General features: G+C 36.5%; 1 protein-coding gene across 2 annotated transcripts in view; it reads right to left on the reverse strand.

Annotated features, from left to right (window-relative positions):
* Positions 1 to 1,697: 1,697 nt before the first annotated feature.
* PTBP3 (polypyrimidine tract binding protein 3) overlaps positions 1,698 to 19,371 on the reverse strand; it is a 51,734-nt gene continuing 34,060 nt past the window's right edge. For both annotated transcript variants that reach the window (XM_060762493.2, XM_060762494.2), the window contains 9 exons: positions 18,607 to 18,717; positions 17,909 to 18,083; positions 15,991 to 16,068; positions 15,145 to 15,284; positions 14,798 to 14,831; positions 12,911 to 13,003; positions 10,044 to 10,260; positions 8,144 to 8,221; positions 1,698 to 7,666 (listed from right to left, as the gene is read on the reverse strand). In XM_060762493.2, the coding sequence (XP_060618476.2) occupies positions 7,534 to 7,666; positions 8,144 to 8,221; positions 10,044 to 10,260; positions 12,911 to 13,003; positions 14,798 to 14,831; positions 15,145 to 15,284; positions 15,991 to 16,068; positions 17,909 to 18,083; positions 18,607 to 18,717 (1,059 nt within the window). In that variant the 3' untranslated portion in view covers positions 1,698 to 7,533. The remainder of the gene's footprint in view (positions 7,667 to 8,143; positions 8,222 to 10,043; positions 10,261 to 12,910; positions 13,004 to 14,797; positions 14,832 to 15,144; positions 15,285 to 15,990; positions 16,069 to 17,908; positions 18,084 to 18,606; positions 18,718 to 19,371) is intronic.

The raw sequence follows: 19,371 nt of genomic DNA on the forward strand, positions 1-19,371 counted from the left end.
GCTCAACCAATTTCCTGCATGCTACTTTTTGGGAATAAAATGTGGGGTTCTTTAAAACTGAGCAAAATAACAGAATAACGGGTTTTGTTTTGTTTTTTGCACTAACACTATACTTGAGCCATGGAGCAGCAGCCACCTTCAAAGGTAAAGTAATTTATTTCCGGTTCTCCACCCCATCCATATTCCACAGAAGGAACATCATCCCCTTGACCAATCTTCACCTACTTTTGTGGATGTAATATCTGGGCTCATTTGACCCCTGCCCCAACCTAAGCAGAATGGGGAAAGAAGATGGAGACAATATGCTAAAAATCCAGTAGCTGTTGGGTGAAATTTAAAACACACACACACACAAACAGAAATTAGGACAGAAAAAGAAATACTTGAGAAGTGGATCTGTGGGAAGTTTTCTCAATTTGGTGGGAAAATGGGGACAGATTGCAAGTAATGTCCCAAACACCCATGTACTGATCTAGGATATACTGTATTTTCTGGCGTACAAGACTACTTTTTAACCCAGGAAAATCTTCTCAAAAGTCGGGGGTCATCTTATACGCCAGGTATTGTCTTATAGAACAGGTGCTAAAACTTCTGAGCCGGACTGGTGAATCTGTGGTCACTGCATATGTTGGGGGGAGCTCAAAAACGGCCGTGGTCGCATCCCCGCCATATGCGAGGAATGTATGAAAGCAGCAAGAGCAGCGCTGTACAAGTACAGTAGAAGAAAATCCACTCATCAGAGTTCGTAGAAAGAAGTGACTTAACGCAGTTCCGATGACGAGGTGAGGGGGCGCCTCACCGGGAAGGTGTAAGTGAAGGGCAGAGCAAGCTGCAGGCGTCCGGGACACCCAGGGCATGGAAAAAACAGATAGAGCGGCGCTGTGTCCAGAAAAACATGCCTCTTTCATCCGTCTGGCCCGCCCTCGTATCCTATTACTGTACCTCCTTCTCTGCCTCTCAGATCTAGCTCCTGAGGACTGCAGTGAAGTGGTACAGGCACGCATGTGTGAGATCTGAGAGGCAGAGAAGGAGGTACTGTAATAGGAAAATTATCATATTGAAATCAAATTTTTATTTGGTTTGCGTTTGAGGAATCACAATTGTGTGGTCCTTCATGCTGCTGGCCTTCTACATCCAGCAGCTCTTGCCAGCGTGTGAGGAGCTGTAGTTCAACATCAGGGAGCGACACTATTTCTACTCCTACTCTAATTACATGGTGTAAACATCTACTCTGTTGCATATTAAGTAGACTTGGGTGCAATATGGATTGTAATGATTTGTGTGTTCAAGAGGATTTTTGTACAAATTTGAACCACCTCAAAGTCACTCTCCCAGCTTTTCAAAAATAAGGAAGGTTACTTTTATCACAGGGACGTTCCATGAAAATGATTGTCAAGGACTCCAGACTGAATCCAAAGAGAGCAAGTGTAGATGAGCTCATAGAAGAAAGAAACACAAATAAAAAGACAGACATTAGCTGTACAATTAGAGGGAAAATCCAAAGTAATGGACAAGAACGCAGAAAAATTTGAGAGTACAGATGTCATAACATTTATTAAGAGGCATGCTACAACTAGAGTTGTTAGAAAAAGAGTTAAGTATAGGTACTCAAGTAATAATCAGCAAATACACAAAACTCAAAAGAAATGGAGTATACGGCAGTATACAGAAGTTCAAATTAATCATGCACTACTCAGTTAGAAAATAGGTTTCTTTAATATTTCAACTTCTTTGCATTTATAACATCAAGTCATCTCAACAACATGGAATCCTTTTCCCCCTCCAATGCCACAAGCTGTTTAACAAATGAAAGCTGGTACTGTTGCTTATCAAAATATACAAGACAATTGATGTTTTCTTTAAATATAAAACCATTTTTATACTTGTTCCCAAAAACCTTTTTTTGCCAGGTAAAAAAATGTTGTTACAAATATTTACAGCATTTTCTTGTGTTATATGAATATTTTTACAAACTTAAAAAGGGATTCATGAACACATGAAAAGTTAGGGAATGTCTGACTCCTGTAAGTGTGCACCTTTTTTAAAACTCTGAATACAGTACTAAGTATCCACTATCCTCCTGCTTTACGCCATTACATTTGGTTCACATTTTTTTTAAATCTAATTTTTTCATAAAGTAGTCCTTTTACCACCAGCATTCATATAAAAGGTCACTTCACATTGAGTCTTGTGGGAAAATAGTGAGAAAGCGGGAGAGAAAGAAAAAGCAAACTGTCAAGATGTCTCAGTAAAACCAGGGCAGACAATCTTTGGTCATTGCAATGAGGTGACAATCTGATGCAACAATTTGCTTTGTATTTTGCGAAGATGAATTGTTTCCTGGAACTGGAAAATGAATTGGGAAAAGAGAATGGTTGAGAGATGAATCTACGCACGTAAATTGGCTGTTTTTCATTATAACCCCAAATACCGCACATAGATCCAAGAATTCAAAGTTCTGTCAAAGCATTTGCCCTTCATTTATGAAGGAGGATCTCTGTGTATGAGGACCCTCAGTATTTTATTATAGTTAAGGGTTAAAGTGGCAACCACACCCCAGATATTGATGAGCTTAACTTGAATTCTTGCATGGTGCAGCATGATTCATGTTACAATGGTAGGAAGAAAAAAGTTAATAAACCCAATGAAACAGCAACTGACTGACTGCACATATGGAGAGTTCATGGGTCATTTGGTATTTTACTATATAAATACATTTTCTTGCAAACAAGAGTATTGAGTCTAAAGACTGAAAGAGATAGCAAAAAAATTACACGTCTACTGAAGGCACATAAACTTTGGTCCCATTTTTATCTTTTGTATAAACCCTGAAATGAAAATTTTAGACATTTTCAATTTTTTCAAATAATTTCTAATTGTGAAGATTTGTTTGAAAATAAAAAAACAAACAAACAAAAAACAACAGTTTCAAATACAACATAACAGATCTCTTTGCAAAGACAATTAGGATGTTGATTTTTTTCAAGAAAATCTCTGTGCAACCTGAATAGTTTTCAGCACAAATGTTTGATAAACTGGCAATTTTTGTCAACGTTACCAGCCCACAAAAAAGGTCAAGGCAAAAAAATGGCTTTAGAACAGTTTAAACTTCTCAGCCCCTCCCTTGAAAATAGCAGTACACACAACACTTAACAGGATGAAGACTGAAACGGCATGCCTCGGGTTCATTATTCCCAGAAGACCACGCCAATAAGACCAAGAGGTCTTACTGAACTCTGTGGTGGTGAGATGGGCTTGTCCTTTGTCAAATTCATGCTACTCCTGTATTTCATAACAACAACTCCATGGTACAGTCTCAAGGCTACATCTGGATTATATAGGCACAAAGAGCCCTCAAGATATTCTCCAAGCACAATGTGATGGGAGACACGAAAGGCAACCAAGTTTGGTCAAGGCATACAATGAATGTTTATCAACTTATGGAGAAGATCTTTTGTTGATCAGCGGTGCACAGAAATTTTGTCATTACCGATTACAATTTCCACATTTCATCAAATTTAGCAACACGGCCTCACAGCAAGGAGTCCAACACATGATGATTTGTGAAGGATCTACACAGCCATGGTATGCCAGGGGGCAAGTTTTCTACTTGTGGGATTCTCCAGAGACAGTGTAGACCACCACGACCACAGCAAAAATGAAATAAAATTTGAATTATCTCGAAACCTACCTCTTTTTTAGAAAACATTTTAAAATTTTAAATAGGAAGGATGGATGGCTCTGGTATATTTAAAATTTGACATGTTATTGCTGGAAGCTATCAGAATAAGAAACTCATCTTTTCTTTGGCCAGAAACAGGAGAGCCTGGCCAGGTTGGGGAAACCGCTGTGTGTGAAGGAAGAAAGCCCTGGGCTCACAGGCAGCTCCAGGGCTGCACTTTTCCCACGTTTGAGCAATGCCTGCATGAAAACACACTCAGCAGTTCCCGAATTGGATTTTCATTCCAGTTTGTATTCAAAACTAGCAGCAGTGAGTCTTTCAGAGTGACTGCTATTATGGCTTAGCCACAAGAAGTAAGTAATGATAGGCAACTGCAGGTGTCCACTTGATCAAAATTCATGTCAATATAATTCTTAAAACTAGGTCTTCCATAACACTGAGGTGCTTGGGACTTGGTTATTTTCAAAGCCATTTTTATTCTGTGGTGATGTAAATTGTTTCTTTGATTTCCTTTAAAAAGATCCCCTCTTGTGATGAGTAGAAGCTTTCATTTTATTTAACTTCACTCAAGAAAACTTTCACCCAGTATGCTAAAAAGGCACCTTCAATAAAGCTGCATGATATGCAAATAATATTGTAGTTTGATTAGAAGCCAAAATATTATCAAGCCCTAACACACACCACAAATTCAACAGGAGACAGAAATGCCTAACACACAGGAGATTGTAACTTGAACAGTATCACAAAGTAATGACAAGGGCCACACGGTGCTAAATCTCAGCCATTTTATCCTCAATGGGTGAGAGAACAGAAAGGACTAATTTGACAAACTGCATGCTAGGAACGATCAAGTAGACTAGAAAACTGGCTATTATATGCCAAGGCGCCTCACAAGGAGATTGGTAGATGGATGTTACTCAATAACCACACCTTTTTAGAGCACCTTGCTTTTGCAGGACACTTGCTACAGCTGTGTGTCCAGCAATAAAGGAATGAAAGGACAAGCAAATGGTCAAGTTAGCTATTGTCTTCATACCAGTTCAAAGACTTGCCTTCTATAGTATTTGATGACAAAGTCAAGCTAACTATTGCTGCAAACTGAATCACTATTTTAAATGCAAACAAAGTGAGTACTGCCATTTCTCACATTTGTGCCTCACAAAAATATAAACTTGCAAAATAAGATCAACCCCTAAATGCTGAACACACATGCACTACAACCAAGATGATTTATACAGAATAGAATATGATTATGACAAGACCACACAACAATATTCAAAACAAAATTTCAAACAAAGTTTCCCAGCATATTTGTATTTGTATGCCCTACAACTCAGACTGCAGGCAGTACAGAAATATCTCTTAGGGACTAAGTGAAGCTATTTTTCATGTTCAGCTGACCATTTATTTCTCTGTTAACACTACAAAGTTGCATTTTAGATTAGTTAAATCAATAAATTAAATGCCTGCAATGAGTATCAATATACACATCCGGTATTTCACACAGCACACGCACACACACATGCACACACATTCTTTTCTTGATATTATACATGCTAATGCTCAGTCTCAGAACTTGGTTTTTTCCTGCTTCAGTTACATTCATCAACTCCAATAACATCCCCCTTTGTAGCAGCATTAAACGCATGGTGAGCAGATAACTTAGCAAGTTGCAATGAGGAGGCATATTAATTGGGATTCTGATTCAAAAAGCTATTTCGCTAATGCTTAAGTAGGCTGCCATCCTGAACATGCTTACTTGGAGCCAGGGTCCACTGAAATCAATGAAACGAAAGAGATATATTTCAGATCAAGTGCCATGCCAGCAGTAGGGCACCAGCTGGATCATTTGCTTAACTGAGAAAAGGTCTTGGACCACCAGGCTTTTGTTTATATTGTTATTTCGAAACAGCTGTGAAGGCATGCTGAACTGCGAAACGGGGGTCAATTATTACTGGTCGCTAGCACAATGCCACACAGAGAAACTGATCTGGTGATATAACAAAATGCACATGCTAATGAAGTATCCCAAGGGTGATTTTTAGCTGACTAATTTCCAGATATAGCTATATAAATGGAAGGAAGCAAGTGTCTCAGTGCCTATGCTATCATGCTACAATGATGTTACCAGAAAGCTTGCGTTGCAATAATAAATGACAAGTTACCTTTGTAAAAGGAACTTCCAGCTAGATCTAAAGCTATGGAATGTTTTTTTTTCTTTTTGCCAAGCAGCTGCTGGTATTCACAGAACAAATCAACTTGCTAAAAATCCCAAAAACAACAAGCACGCTACACTCCATTTCATTTCTTAAGTCTTTGCATCCATTTCCAAAACAATTTAAAGGAATAACCACCCTTATAAACAATGGAAAATTTCAGTAGACATAACATTTTGAGACATCTCTAAAAACATTGTATTACAATCATAGAAATAACCTGTGTGTAACTATATTTCACCAAAAATAGTAAGATTGCATCTCATCTTCCACTCCAAAAAGGAGTGAACATTCGGTACTGAAGTTACGATATTTATTAAGGAAAGCCAGTCTATAATTAGTATAGCCCAGTACTGTTGGGTGAAAAGGAATCCTGAGGCAAAATATTCTCAGAGAGCCAATAGCTCAACAGGTCAGATACCATTCAAAAACTGAAGAACATTCTTATGATCCCAACAGTGGTATCACTCAACTGCAACTTCCAAAATATTGTGAAAAGCTCTATAAGGATGTGCATCGAGTTATCTTTAATCCCCACCTCCCCATCCCTGTACCAAAGCACCAAAAATCTGTTTTGATTACTTATTAAAAACATTTCTTGAAATCACCAGTTTAAAAACTAAGACAAAGGGGGGGGGGGGGGGAAACCTCACCAAGCCACAATACACTTCGAAGATATTTCAGATAAAACTCTAAACTATTGTATCATTATAAGCACATAATAAGGCACATAAGAAATTAAGTAAATACACAGTAATTCTGATTTTAAGTATTAGAGATTATAGTGGTACAAAAAACCCTTGAGGTTTAATTTTATATATTTTTAAACAAGACTTTACCAAAAATAACCTTTCTAAAAATTTGTCAAACCATATGACAGACCTGAATTTTTTTTCCTTTAAGAGTGTAAACATTTTTTTCTGAAATAAATGTACAAAACTTGAAATCAGGACATATCTTTTCTTTTCATTTTCTCCAAAATTTTATTACACATCATTTCATAGTACTAAAAGCTAGTAACCTCTCCCACCATGATTTCATATCTAGTTAAAAGTGTGACCACTTTGGATCACATTAAGACAATTCATCTATATCAATTACATCTTATATTTGGACTTTATTATTTCACGTCATGGAGAAAGAAGGCACTGCCTTTCTTCCAATTTTTTCAAAACAGGCGCTGATTAACATGTTAGTTAATTGGTCAAAGAAATCTCCCCTCACCACAAAAAACAATATTCTATATAAGTAGTGTGAAAGGCCATCTACTAAGTCGATTTTGAAAACATTTTTCGGATATTTAAAGGGACACAGAAATGTTGTGTAACATTATTTTGGAATAAACAATAAAATTATGTTCCTGAAATCATTTGAAAAGGAGGGGCTTCTACTGAAATTGTTATTAAATACTATAGAAGAAAAAAAATTGTGAAGGGCTATCGGCCCCTCAAACAGGAAAATATATGGAAAGACCATCCCTTGATTTGTTACTGTGTATAGAATTACACTCGAACCACTCAAGTTTCATTGTTTGAAGGATGCAGCGTTGGTTTTGGCTACTCCAGTCTCTGTCTGAAGATGATTTTCACTGGGAATTGTGAGAAAAGTCTTAAAATGGAAAAGGTCACAGAATTGTCAGATTGTAGATTTGGAGAAGGAAACTCTGAGGTGATGGTTTTCTCCAAGGTCATGATTATGAAGCTCAATAAGAGCCTGGATTGCTTCTTCCACAGAACCCAACTGGATGAGCGCCATTTTGCGATCTTTCCTAAAAGTGAAAGGGAAATAGTTCAATCTAATTCACATTACTTCTCCAAATCCTAATGAAATTACATTTGAAACACTATCTGAAATACAAGGCTACTTGGAGAACAAGAAATTTGGCATGATATAGTCCTATTATTTGTACACATGTCATGTTGACCCCTTGTCCTGATAACACCTCAGAAAACACAAATTGATGGGAAACTCAATTACTAGTTGGATGGCCTCCAAACAAAACAGATCTTCCTTTGATTTGAGTCTGCTAGAGCCTGAGAGATGCTTCCTGCTATATTGTACATCTTCTGCCTTTTTTTTGCAGTGAAAAGATGAGAAAAACAAGAGCGAATTCATATAATTACATTTCGCTGTTACATGACTAATTGTTTTGACTTCTTGTTATTCTTCATTTCCTGCCTACAAGTATGAAACTGATCACTTCTCTGCATAATTTGAATTTTCATAAGTTACTGTGGAAACTCACGGAAAGAATTTGAAGGCTTTCACAATACACCCAGTTTCAGCAAAAAGATTCTTTAGGTCATCAACTGTGACAGAAGGCCTGTAAAAGATAATTAATTCCCTGTGGTCAGTTAAATAGCCGGATTAAACACACACACACATAAAATGAATTGTACTTTAGCCGTTCAAGACTAATCAATGTATTGTTGCATCAGCTTTCAGACACCCAAATCCACTCCATCAAATGTATTATGTGGATGCTAGATCATGAAAGTTTATTCAACAATTATTTAAGGTATGATAAGACTTTATGTTTCTGTAGTAAAGCAAAACCTCCTTGTCTTTGGAAACAAATCTTTAATAGTTTTGTGGATATCTTTTTTTCCTGCAGTTTTATGGATAAGGCTTATTATATTCTAGAGCAGAGGCAAGCAAATGCCAGGAACTAGGATCTCCACTGTGCCTTCAAAAAACCTTGGAAGACTGCACTTACCACCATCCACTCCACTCTTAATATAAAAAATTTATATATTCATGTAAAGCAGTGGTTCTCAACCTGTAGGACCCCAGATGTTTTGGCCTTCAACTCTCAGAAATCCTAACAGCTAGTAAACTGACTGGGATTTCTGGGAGTTGTACGCCAAAACATCTGGGGACCCACAGGTTGAGAACTACTGATGTAAAGTCAACTTCATTTATAAATCCAGGGCAGGTTTTGGAGCCAAAATGATATGACCCCTTGATAAGTCAAGAGCTGAAATTGTGTTTTCAGGGGCAGTTGGTCCTGGCTCACACTTCTCTGCCCAGCCATTCAAAAGGCCACGAGGAGCCATGTAGTACAGAGAATAGAGAGGGTTACCATATATACTTGAGTATAAGCCACGTTTTTCAGCCCTTTTTTCAAGCTGAAAAAGGCCCCCTCAACTTATGCTCAAGTCATGGTTGTTTATTACTGTACTCTGTTGTTGTTTTTGTCATTATTATTATTATTATTATTATTATTATTATTATTATTACATTTATTATTATACTCTATTATTATTTTGATTACATTTATTATTTTGAAATTTACCAGTAGCGGCTGCATTTCTCACCCTAGGCTTATACTCGGGACAATATGTTTTTCCAGTTTTCTGTGGAAAAATTAGATGCCTCAGCTTACATTTGGGTTGGATTATACTCGAATATATACGGTAAATTCTTTTAGATCCACTCAGACTATGCTCTTGCCTTCTGATACTCCACCTTGAAAGGGGGGGGGGGTCTTTTTCTTGATAAACATTGAGGTTCAGTACCCATGAATGTTGAAACAGGTTTTTAAGTTGATTTTTTAACTAAAATTTCTAGATTTATATAAGGAATATAGGATACAAAAACATTTAAATTTAAAATATCCAAAAAAATATATCTAAAAACAATTTGCTTTAGATGTGGGAAAAGTTGGCTCTTTACATTAGACTAAGAACACAAATATAACAATAATAATGTCCAACGTGTGATTCAATACAACAGCCAGCAGAGTGATCTTGTTTGCTGTGGACTCATCTTGTTGTGTTTCAAATAATAATTTTATTCTTATATCCTGCCACCATCTCCCTGAAGAGACTCGGGGAGGCTTACAGATGGCAGAAAGTGCCTAAAACAAACATAAAAAGTGAACACAATATAAAATACAATAAAACGCATGCACATATAAAAACATCAATTCAGACTTAATCAGTATCATAATAATTTCAAGCATCTCTAGTCCAGTTGCCAATGTGCAGGGCTGACATTACATCAAGCTACTGAGTTTCATATAAAGGGAGGCAAACAGTTAACTGTTGTAAAATGGCATTTTTAATTCTGGTGAGGGATTAATTTCTATTTTGGATTAGGGAGCAAAGTATCATATACTACTTACAGAACATCAATATACTTACGGAATGTTGGAGAGGTGCAAGGTGGCTGATGGTGGGAAGATATTTTGGAAGTTCTTTGACCCAGGCTTCTTGAAGCGATGCAAAGGGCTATTACTATAGTCCTTCGTCAGACCTTGGTCCTCCTGTCCTTCACGAGGAAGTTGTACTGTCTGATGCTTAGAAAGTGTAACACGCAGCATCTTTCCATAAAGTTTTTGTCCATTTAGGTGATTCATGGCTAAAATAATTAAGTCAAGAGATTAAGGCTTGGAGAGAGAAGACGCAACAGCTCCTCTACTGAATCTATACTTCTAAAACACCCATGCTAAGTCATGACCTAATGAATTATACACCAATTTCAGTTTACTTTCACCCTCAACTGCTCTATGCATGTCCTCTAAAATTACAGATTTTCACTATATTTTCAATGAATTCCTCATGTAATCTTCACTGAAGACATTTTAAATTCAATGTGGAGCATTAAGCAGCTAATGTCTGTAAACTACATGAAGCACCATTTATGAAACTAGCCCTCTTTCGAATTAAAATCCCTATCCAATGTAGTGGAAACAGCAGTGAATCTGAAAGATTTAAATAAGCTGTTGTCATACAAATTTTAATTGTATGCAAAAAACTATCACAGGAAATCATAATATAAACACGGTAACTTTACAACATAAAAAGAATAAGGGAAGGTGAGAAAAAAAAAGGAATGTAACAGGATCCAGAAAAGAATGCAATATGATCCCTGGGTTCAAAACTCTCAGGTTCCCACAGAAACTGTCTTTTGGTAAACAGATTTATTGTTTCCATAGATCAACACTGACAGAAGTGAGGGAGAAAGATAAAGAAAAAAATGTGGCAGCACCTTTATGACAAACTGGTTTTGATTTTAGCATGAGCTTTCGTGGCTATAAATCTTCTTTGGATGCAATAGCAAATGGTATTAATGACTCAAGTATGAAACATATTTATATAGCTGCGGGAGTGAATATAATAGGTGAGGCCCAGCCCTTGGAAAATGTAGGGTAAGCGACACAATTTGAATCTTTCTGGATTCTAACCCTTTGTCATAACTGTACAAATAAGCTTTATACTTGAGAACTCAGTATTACTCTGGACTGCATCTGAGGAAGTGGGTTTATATCTACAAAAACTCATGCTAAAACAAAGACAAGTTAATCTTAAAGGTGTTGCCATATTCCTTTCTTCCTCCATTTTCTGCTACAAGAGACTCGTGCTGGTCCAAAGCCAGCACGAGTCTGAGTGAGCTCCCGACTATTAACAGTCTAGCTTGCTATTGACCTATGCAGTCCCAAAGTTGAATCTGTCAAGTAGGAAATTTTGCTACCACTTTGTATGGGGAGGCTAATTTAACTAATTTACGGCACCATAAAACCTTCCAGCAGCATGTGTAAGAATGAGGAAGTACTCCATCAAGGACTCGGTGTCACAAGTGGATGGTGAAACGGCAGCTCTCCCTGTGGCCGGAATCGAGCATACTCTCATGAAGCTGGAATGTTATATTGCCTCTGCATCTGTCTATATATGTTGTATGTCTAATGGCATTGAATGTTTGCCATGTATATGTGCATTGTAATCCACCCTGAGTCCCCTGCTGGGCGAGAAAGGCAGAATATAAATACTGTAAATAAATAATAAATAATATATTTGAAAATAGATTCAGTACATACTATGAATTACATTATGTCTTACTGACATAGTTAATACCTAGCTAGGGCAAATTTCAATTGAGGCCTGGGTGTGGGTCCTTAAGATCCACTATTGGTGAAATTTGGTTCTTTGTCCTGCCCCTCTCATTTTAACAGACAAGTTTCAGACAAAATGGAAAGCTATGTTGCAGGAGAAGCTGAGAGGCTCCGAGTTTTCACCTCAGACTTTAATAACCCTTGGATATGACAAAGACAAATCTGTCATATAGCAACGTATCTGGGACATGGAGCAGCAAGGCCATCTGGTATAAATGAACTGGTATCCAGAAATTAAAAATAGCATGAGATGAAGAATTAGATGTAACAATTATAATTCTGTATAATGTCCTTCCCTCCATCCACTCAGCCTCCTCCCTCTTCCCTGGCGACAAACTAGATGTTTGTAAGGAGTTAACCTGCTAACAATAACTCCATTAGCCCTAACCTCCCTATTTCTCTTTTTACTTACTATTCCATTTTCCCCTCTTGTTCGAAAAAATCTGGAAATATTCAATAAAATTTTGTAAACAAAAATATAGCATGAAGTTGTTTATTCAGTGAGTTACTTATGCAAGCTTGATATTCCAAAATTCAGGAAATCCTTCACCCCAGCCAGATTTAATATTCTGCCATCATCACTACTGCAGAGCAGGTTTGCACGCATCCACTACCATAAGCAAATATGCCCATGCAGTCTGAGGGAAGTGGAAACTGCCAGACGTGTCCGATCACATTGCATTTCTACAGGGACACTCAATCTGCTTTAATTATTTCTATTGTACAGAAGACTCATGGCAGAAGGGATGAATACTATTTGAAATACATAACAAGAGGACAGCGAATTATGAATCACATCAATAGTGGCTACATTTTGTGCTGCAATGATAAAATTAAGGAGTCAGATTGCAGATTTTAGTAGATAATGTTTTAACCTACATATTTTAATATCTGTATTCAAAGATTTTAATCAAGCGTCATGTGCAAACCATGCTGCAGATTGCATATGTCGTGGATATGTTTCAAATATGAAGCTGACTACAATGGTTGCATATCTTGGACTTTCTGCTTTTAGTGTTTTGAACTTCTGGTTTTAATGCTTTAAAAACCTCTGACTTTAATGCTTTAACATTTCAAACTCCTAGTCTGAGAGCATAATAAAGTTCATTTGTTCAATACCTAGTTGGGCTTGGGTTGCATCTGCCATTTGGACTAAGGCATTTTCCTTCTTATTAAACATGATTTTTACTCGATGGACATCTCCATAAACACCTGCAAAAATAAAGCAATGTTTTATGCATACTGTGCAGCAAGGTCATTCAAGTTATCTTATTTAAGAGAGGAATATCATGTCAGTGTTATACTAAGGATATCTCCAAATATCAATAGGTTAGGAGGCTGATGTTGTTGTATGCCTTCAAGTAATCCCTGACTTATGGCGGCCCAAAATGATCTTATCTCAGGGTTTATCTCAGCATTTGTTCAGAAGGGGTTTGCCCCAGGCTTCCTTTAAAACAGAGGGAGTGTGACGTACTCCAGGTTACTCCAAATTTTCACGGCCAAGAGAGGATTCATACCTTTGTCTCCCAGTGTCCTAGTCCAACATTCAAAATCTCTAAACCATACTGGCTTTTGGTGGTGATATAGCAAAATAATCCAGTGCAAAGAATAATTAGGAAATATGTAAAATGACAATCAGAATGGCTATGGTGTATGATTTTTGCATCATGTGATTTTAATATTTATACTAGGATGTTTTAATGCTTTGTTTTAATGTTTAAATGTTGCTTATATCTTATGTTTAATGGTGTTAATGATTTAATTTATAGTTATATGTTAGTGTTAGTTATTATGTGTTTTTTTCTTTCTATATTTATATGGCATTGAATTTTTCCCATTAACATGTAAAATGCCTTGCATCCCCACTGGGTAAGAAAGACGGTATATAAATATAGTAAATAAATGTGTGTGTGTATACATACACACACAACCATATATTATGAGCCAAAAGTCACAGAGTGGTTTCAATATTTAATAACTTATTTCTTGTTTTTAATGTACAATACCATAGCATCACATACAGTAGATATAGGAAATTGTATTACATTACATGTAAAATCAGTTCAAAAACATTTTCAAAAAGTTATTAAAACATCAGACAACTTAGTGACTTTTGGCCCTTTCTCTATAAGTGTTCTTATGACAGAGATTGAAATATTATAATTACTATAAAGTGATATGCAAGGGGGGGGGGGGATCCAAAAGCCAAATAGATAGATACCAAGAGCCCCCTTTATCATAACTGAAATACAGCTCTTTCCTGTCTGAATGCCAAAACCAAGATAAGGGGGCTTCTTCCCACTTTCCTGGCTGCCTTAACCTCTCTTGCTACCTGAGAATGACTTCAGAAAGCTAAACACTGAATTACATCAAACTCCTATATATTGTGGGGACACTGGAGGAAGAAGTAGGGTGGTCTGCACATGTGCTATTCCATCTCCATAATCCCTCTACCAGACTATGTAACAAAGCTAACAGAAGCAACTGAAGACTAGAATCCAACAATGCACTTGAATATGTAAGATCAATTTGTGAGACATGTCTCTAATTTCTAATTATATGAAGTATCCCCTTTCATGTATATTCCACTCCTTACCAACTAGGAGATAAGCTTTTATACAACTCCACTTATTAGAGACATATGTATCTTGCATATGATGTCTAATGATTGCATTAAAAGCAAATGGAAATGATGCAAGCATCAACGAATCTTCCAAATGTAATACTAACATCTGCAGCTTCACCCATATCCACTTTGAATTCCATCCCAGGAAAATGCTGGTATATTCAATAAGTAAGTAACTGTTTAACTTGGAGACAGGCTGATAGTTTCCGATACTAGAGTCTCGCAATTAATAATCATGTGAAAAAAACTTCACATGTTTTGGAAGAGGTGTTTTGGCAAGAGGTGTCAAGAAGTCCTATACTTTCTATTAAAGTTTGAAGCAGCCATTCCTCAAAAATAAATTATGGTGTGGGTTGTATTTTGCAGAAAAAGTAACTTACCAAACAGGATAAAGAGTCCATCTGGTGTAATTGCCTGTATAAAATCACAACAGAGGTTGTTTTTTTATATATATAAATATTTAAAAGGAAATAACAAGCCCTACCTGAATTACCCTGAAGCAGGCAGGGAAATGTAAAAAATAACTACTCTCCTAGCATGTATACTGAAACAAGTTACACGTGTCAGACATATCTCCTCTGTACTAACACAATATGTAATTTAAAATATTTTTTTTACTGATGATAGTGGCTGTGATCTAATTTTAATTTAGATGTTGCTAAATACCATGCACTTAATCGACAACTATGTTTGAGCTACAACTTGTTATTTCATACATTACCCTTACATCAGGATTGAGATTGCTGACAAGCAGAACAGAATTTCCTGGCATTCCATGAACCCCTGGGATAGCCATGCGCCCAGTCATGGTGGAGGTGGTGATTGCAAGAGGCCCAAGTGCACTGGGAACACCTTGGACTGACAAACCTGAAAAAGTCAAGAGTTGGATACAAATTTTTTTTTAAATGCAATGCTCTTCGACTTTTAACCATCATTCTGAAACGCAAATTCAGTATGAAGCATTTTTAAGCAAAGGCATTAGAAACCAAGAAAAGGCATTGCAATGTATTCCTCCTCAATGAGTTCAGCAACACATATTAAACTGGTTAGCTATGGTACATAAAATGAAAACACTGCTATGTATCTTAAGTGCCACCTCTACTCCCTTCAGTACACTGAGTTACACAAGATATTGGATCTCACAGCTGTTAGACTACGGACAGGCAGTGTGTGAGCTTCCAGATGTTTGGCATTAACACCCATCAGCCCTAGCCAACAAAACCAATGGTGAGTAGTGATAAGGGCTGCAGTCAAAACTCTGGAGTGAGGTAAACATTTGTACAAAACAACTTCACTTACAGTTTATTTAAAAAACAGCAAAAACACCCTGTCCTTAAAAAAAAGATGAATGACCTAATATTTTCAGTTCTTTCACCAGAGACAAGAAAGACTGAAAAACGTACTATGAATATACTATGTTCATAGCATACATGGACAGAACATTAGAAGTGTGCTGGTTTTTTATCCACTATTTGGTTCCAAAACCAGTAAGCACAACAATCGTTCTCTTAAAAAGCTAGACAAAACACTAATGCTACAAAGTTAGGCTTTACTCGTATTAAAAAGAACTTGCCTGCTGCCTGGGGAAAACCAATGGCAGGGGCAAAGCCAGCAGCCCCTGCATATGGTGAGGAGATGATTCCTGGAGTGCCTGAAAAGAATTACAAAATAATTTAGATGGCAAGAAATTAATTTCTAGTATGAGCAGAAAACACATGAATTCCTCAAAATTCTTTGGATTAGACCAATGTTTTTTTGGAGGTACAGTCCATACATTAAGTGCCACTAGTCATAAAAGTTCATATGTGACTGTGCTGTTTTGCTTCATTTTGAAACACCACGTATACAATCATGAAATTAGTATTAGGGCAATTTGCATAATGTCTTTCAGTGTAAGTATGAATTTCATAAATATGCAGAAATTTGTGGGCATTGCTTCTCTGGGTTATTTCCAAGAAACAAAATTTCATTATTTGAACTTTGATTGAAGGGTGGCAAATATCTTCTTTCCATTATAAATCAAGGTTATACTTATAGCTTATAAAGCTCATGCTTATTTTCAGTTAATCAAATACAATCTTTGGGGGCTAATTATGGAAAAATATTCGATCAGAAAAATAGAGTTAAATGTTTAAGTGGAAATAGAGCTTTAAAATAATACTAAATCTAGGCAAAGTCAGAATATGAAGTATTCATAACGTTTATAGCGATTACTCTGAACAAAGAAGCTCAGATAGCTTATCAGGCATGTTCACATGACTGAATTGCAATACTTTTGAAATTAGCAGCAAATTGGCACATTCACAGCTGCAACCCATTCTCCCATCTGAATGAACTCAACAGCTTCTCATACCTCTTATCTTTAGTCACAATATGGTAGTTACACAAATACTGCAGGGCACTATATATTTTACTTATAATACATGCACTGGTACCATGACTAGTACTGGCAGTATAGGTATTATCATTTATTCACAGTTCTGATTCCACTGTAATTCATTATATAAGCAGCTGGCAACAAAAAGCTTTTTAGCCTGATAAGGCCTGCATGAATACTGATACCAAATGCATACAATTCATATTATTTTCACCTAGAATACAAACGATTCTAGCACACAACATGTGAACTCTCCTTCGCTATATTTCACTAAAGTGAACATCCTAATTAAATAGTTAACCCACTAGATACTGGAATCTAGGCATGAGTATTTGATGCTGCAATTAAGTCCTCTCAGGCTTGGTATAAGAACCAGCTGCTATTTCAAAGTCCTTGAACCCAAGGTTGGGTTCTTCCTACAGCTGTTTTGTGTATTATGTGTAATATTATAAACATAATATTGAAAGAAAGAAAAATAAATTCTACATATCAACTTTGGAAAGCAGGAATTTCACAGCTTAGAATGCAACCTATCCACAAAAAGACAAATGCATTTTTGTGAATTCTGTGTCATATAACTTCTTACAGTAAACCACTAATGTGATGCTCTCAAGTCTGTCTCAAGTCTGTCAACTTTTGTATATACTTCAGAAAGGATGAAAATTTGAAAAAGCTATAAAATGCTTGCAAATCAGAAAGCGGGTTATATTTACACTTTAAATAACAGCAAGTTTTCACAATAAATCCAACTCAGATTTTTCTTGTACAACTTGATTTATGTCTTTTAAGATCTACAGAAATTTAGGCTTCAATTGCAAGAGGGCCCATTTATTTATTGAACTAATTGTCAACAGCAATATTTGTCTGTGGACAATGCTGGCTCTTCAGCTTAGAAATGGAGATGAACACCACCCCCAGAGTCGGACATGACTAGACTTAATGTCAGGGGAAACCTTTACCTTTACCTTTAATTTTTAAAACCTATTATTCCAAATGATGGGTCTAGACTATATAACTATTCAACTTAATTCAACACTTTTGAAAATATTAAACAGTCTAATGCTAAAACAGAAAAGCAACATGTTTTACGCTCTTACAAAGATTAAATTCTTACCAAAAGCAGCAGCCATTGTGGGCTCAAGGGAAGGCTGCCCATCACCTGAAGGAAGGTCCAAACGTGTAAAATCTCTGCTTTTATCATTGTTGTATTTTACATTAAGGCTTGTTAGTTTGGAGAAATCAATACGGAGAGTGCAGCAAGCATTGTAGATGTTTTGACCATCAAGAGCCTAGAGGAAGAAAAAAAAAGATTATACAGTTAATCCCCAAGTTACAAACAACTCCACATTGTAGTTCCTTTTGTACTATTCTCAACTTTCAGGATGATGATGAGAGAGAGAGAGAAAGCAATGTTGCTCACACCTGTGATATGCTCATTTTCTGCAGATAAGGGACAAACATCCAAACATTTCATGTCGGTGACACACTTTTTAGACATGTATACGGACACATATCTCAAGGGATATGTCTGTATTCCTTATAAGAGATATGGACACATACATAAATAAATTTAATATTAATATTGTCTGCTGACAAAAATATCAAAGTAATGCTGCCTTATAAAGGATGGTGGTGATTGAAAGAGCACTGAAGCAAAGGCAAAAAAGAGAAAGAGAAAGAAAGAAAGAAAGAAAGAAGAAAGACATCAGAAAGAGAGAGAGCACTGGAGTACATGGGCTCAGGGGGTTCTGAGCCTTGGGAAGATACACATGTATATAGGAAATCCTTATTCATACTTTACTGTTTACCTACCATTCTTGCATAATGTGCATTCAATGGATCAGCATACTGAAGCAAGGCCTGAAACTGATTGTTCTTGGTGAAAGTGATGATCTTCAAAACTGTTCCAAACTTGGAGAAGATCTAAATCAAAACATACACCTGCTGTCATTCTTTCTAGGAAAGTTTGAGACAAAAACTGTATGGATATCTCAAATAATTAGTGTTATCTTTCTGAATTGGAGACTTCATTATTCTGCTAAGAATATTACACCTGAATATTTATTTTAAAATCATAAATAAAATATTCTCCTAATGAAAGTCTAACTGTATTTTACTACTATTTTACCACAGTTAAGACACTGTCCAGTTATGTTTTCACAGCAAGAAAAATGAAACAAAAAATCACTTAAATAGTGAGCCTAATTCTGTTTATTCTAGACCTTTCAGTGATTGTGATACAATTGAGAATGTAATTCCTCTGGACTGCCTGGTTGGTCAATATCAGGAGGTGGTGCCAAGGCATATCCATCCTGTCCTGTGGGTTTCAGCCTTCCATTTTTTGGTCTTGTTATATAACATCTTCTTGAAGATACTGGGAAAAGTGATACTGAGGACTAAGCAACAGCATCACAAATATATGGACAAAAACACACGTACATGTTTTTCACCTACTAATTCCAAATATGCTCTGGAACCCCTGAATTGATGCTTGGAAGTAGTTTCAAGATGAACAAAACCAAACCAGATGAAACTTTAGCCAGATGAGGCATATATTCTGCTTGTCTGGATAGAGAT

Source organism: Anolis sagrei, chromosome 2 (assembly GCF_037176765.1).
Source record: "Anolis sagrei isolate rAnoSag1 chromosome 2, rAnoSag1.mat, whole genome shotgun sequence".
NCBI lineage: Eukaryota > Metazoa > Chordata > Lepidosauria > Squamata > Dactyloidae > Anolis > Anolis sagrei.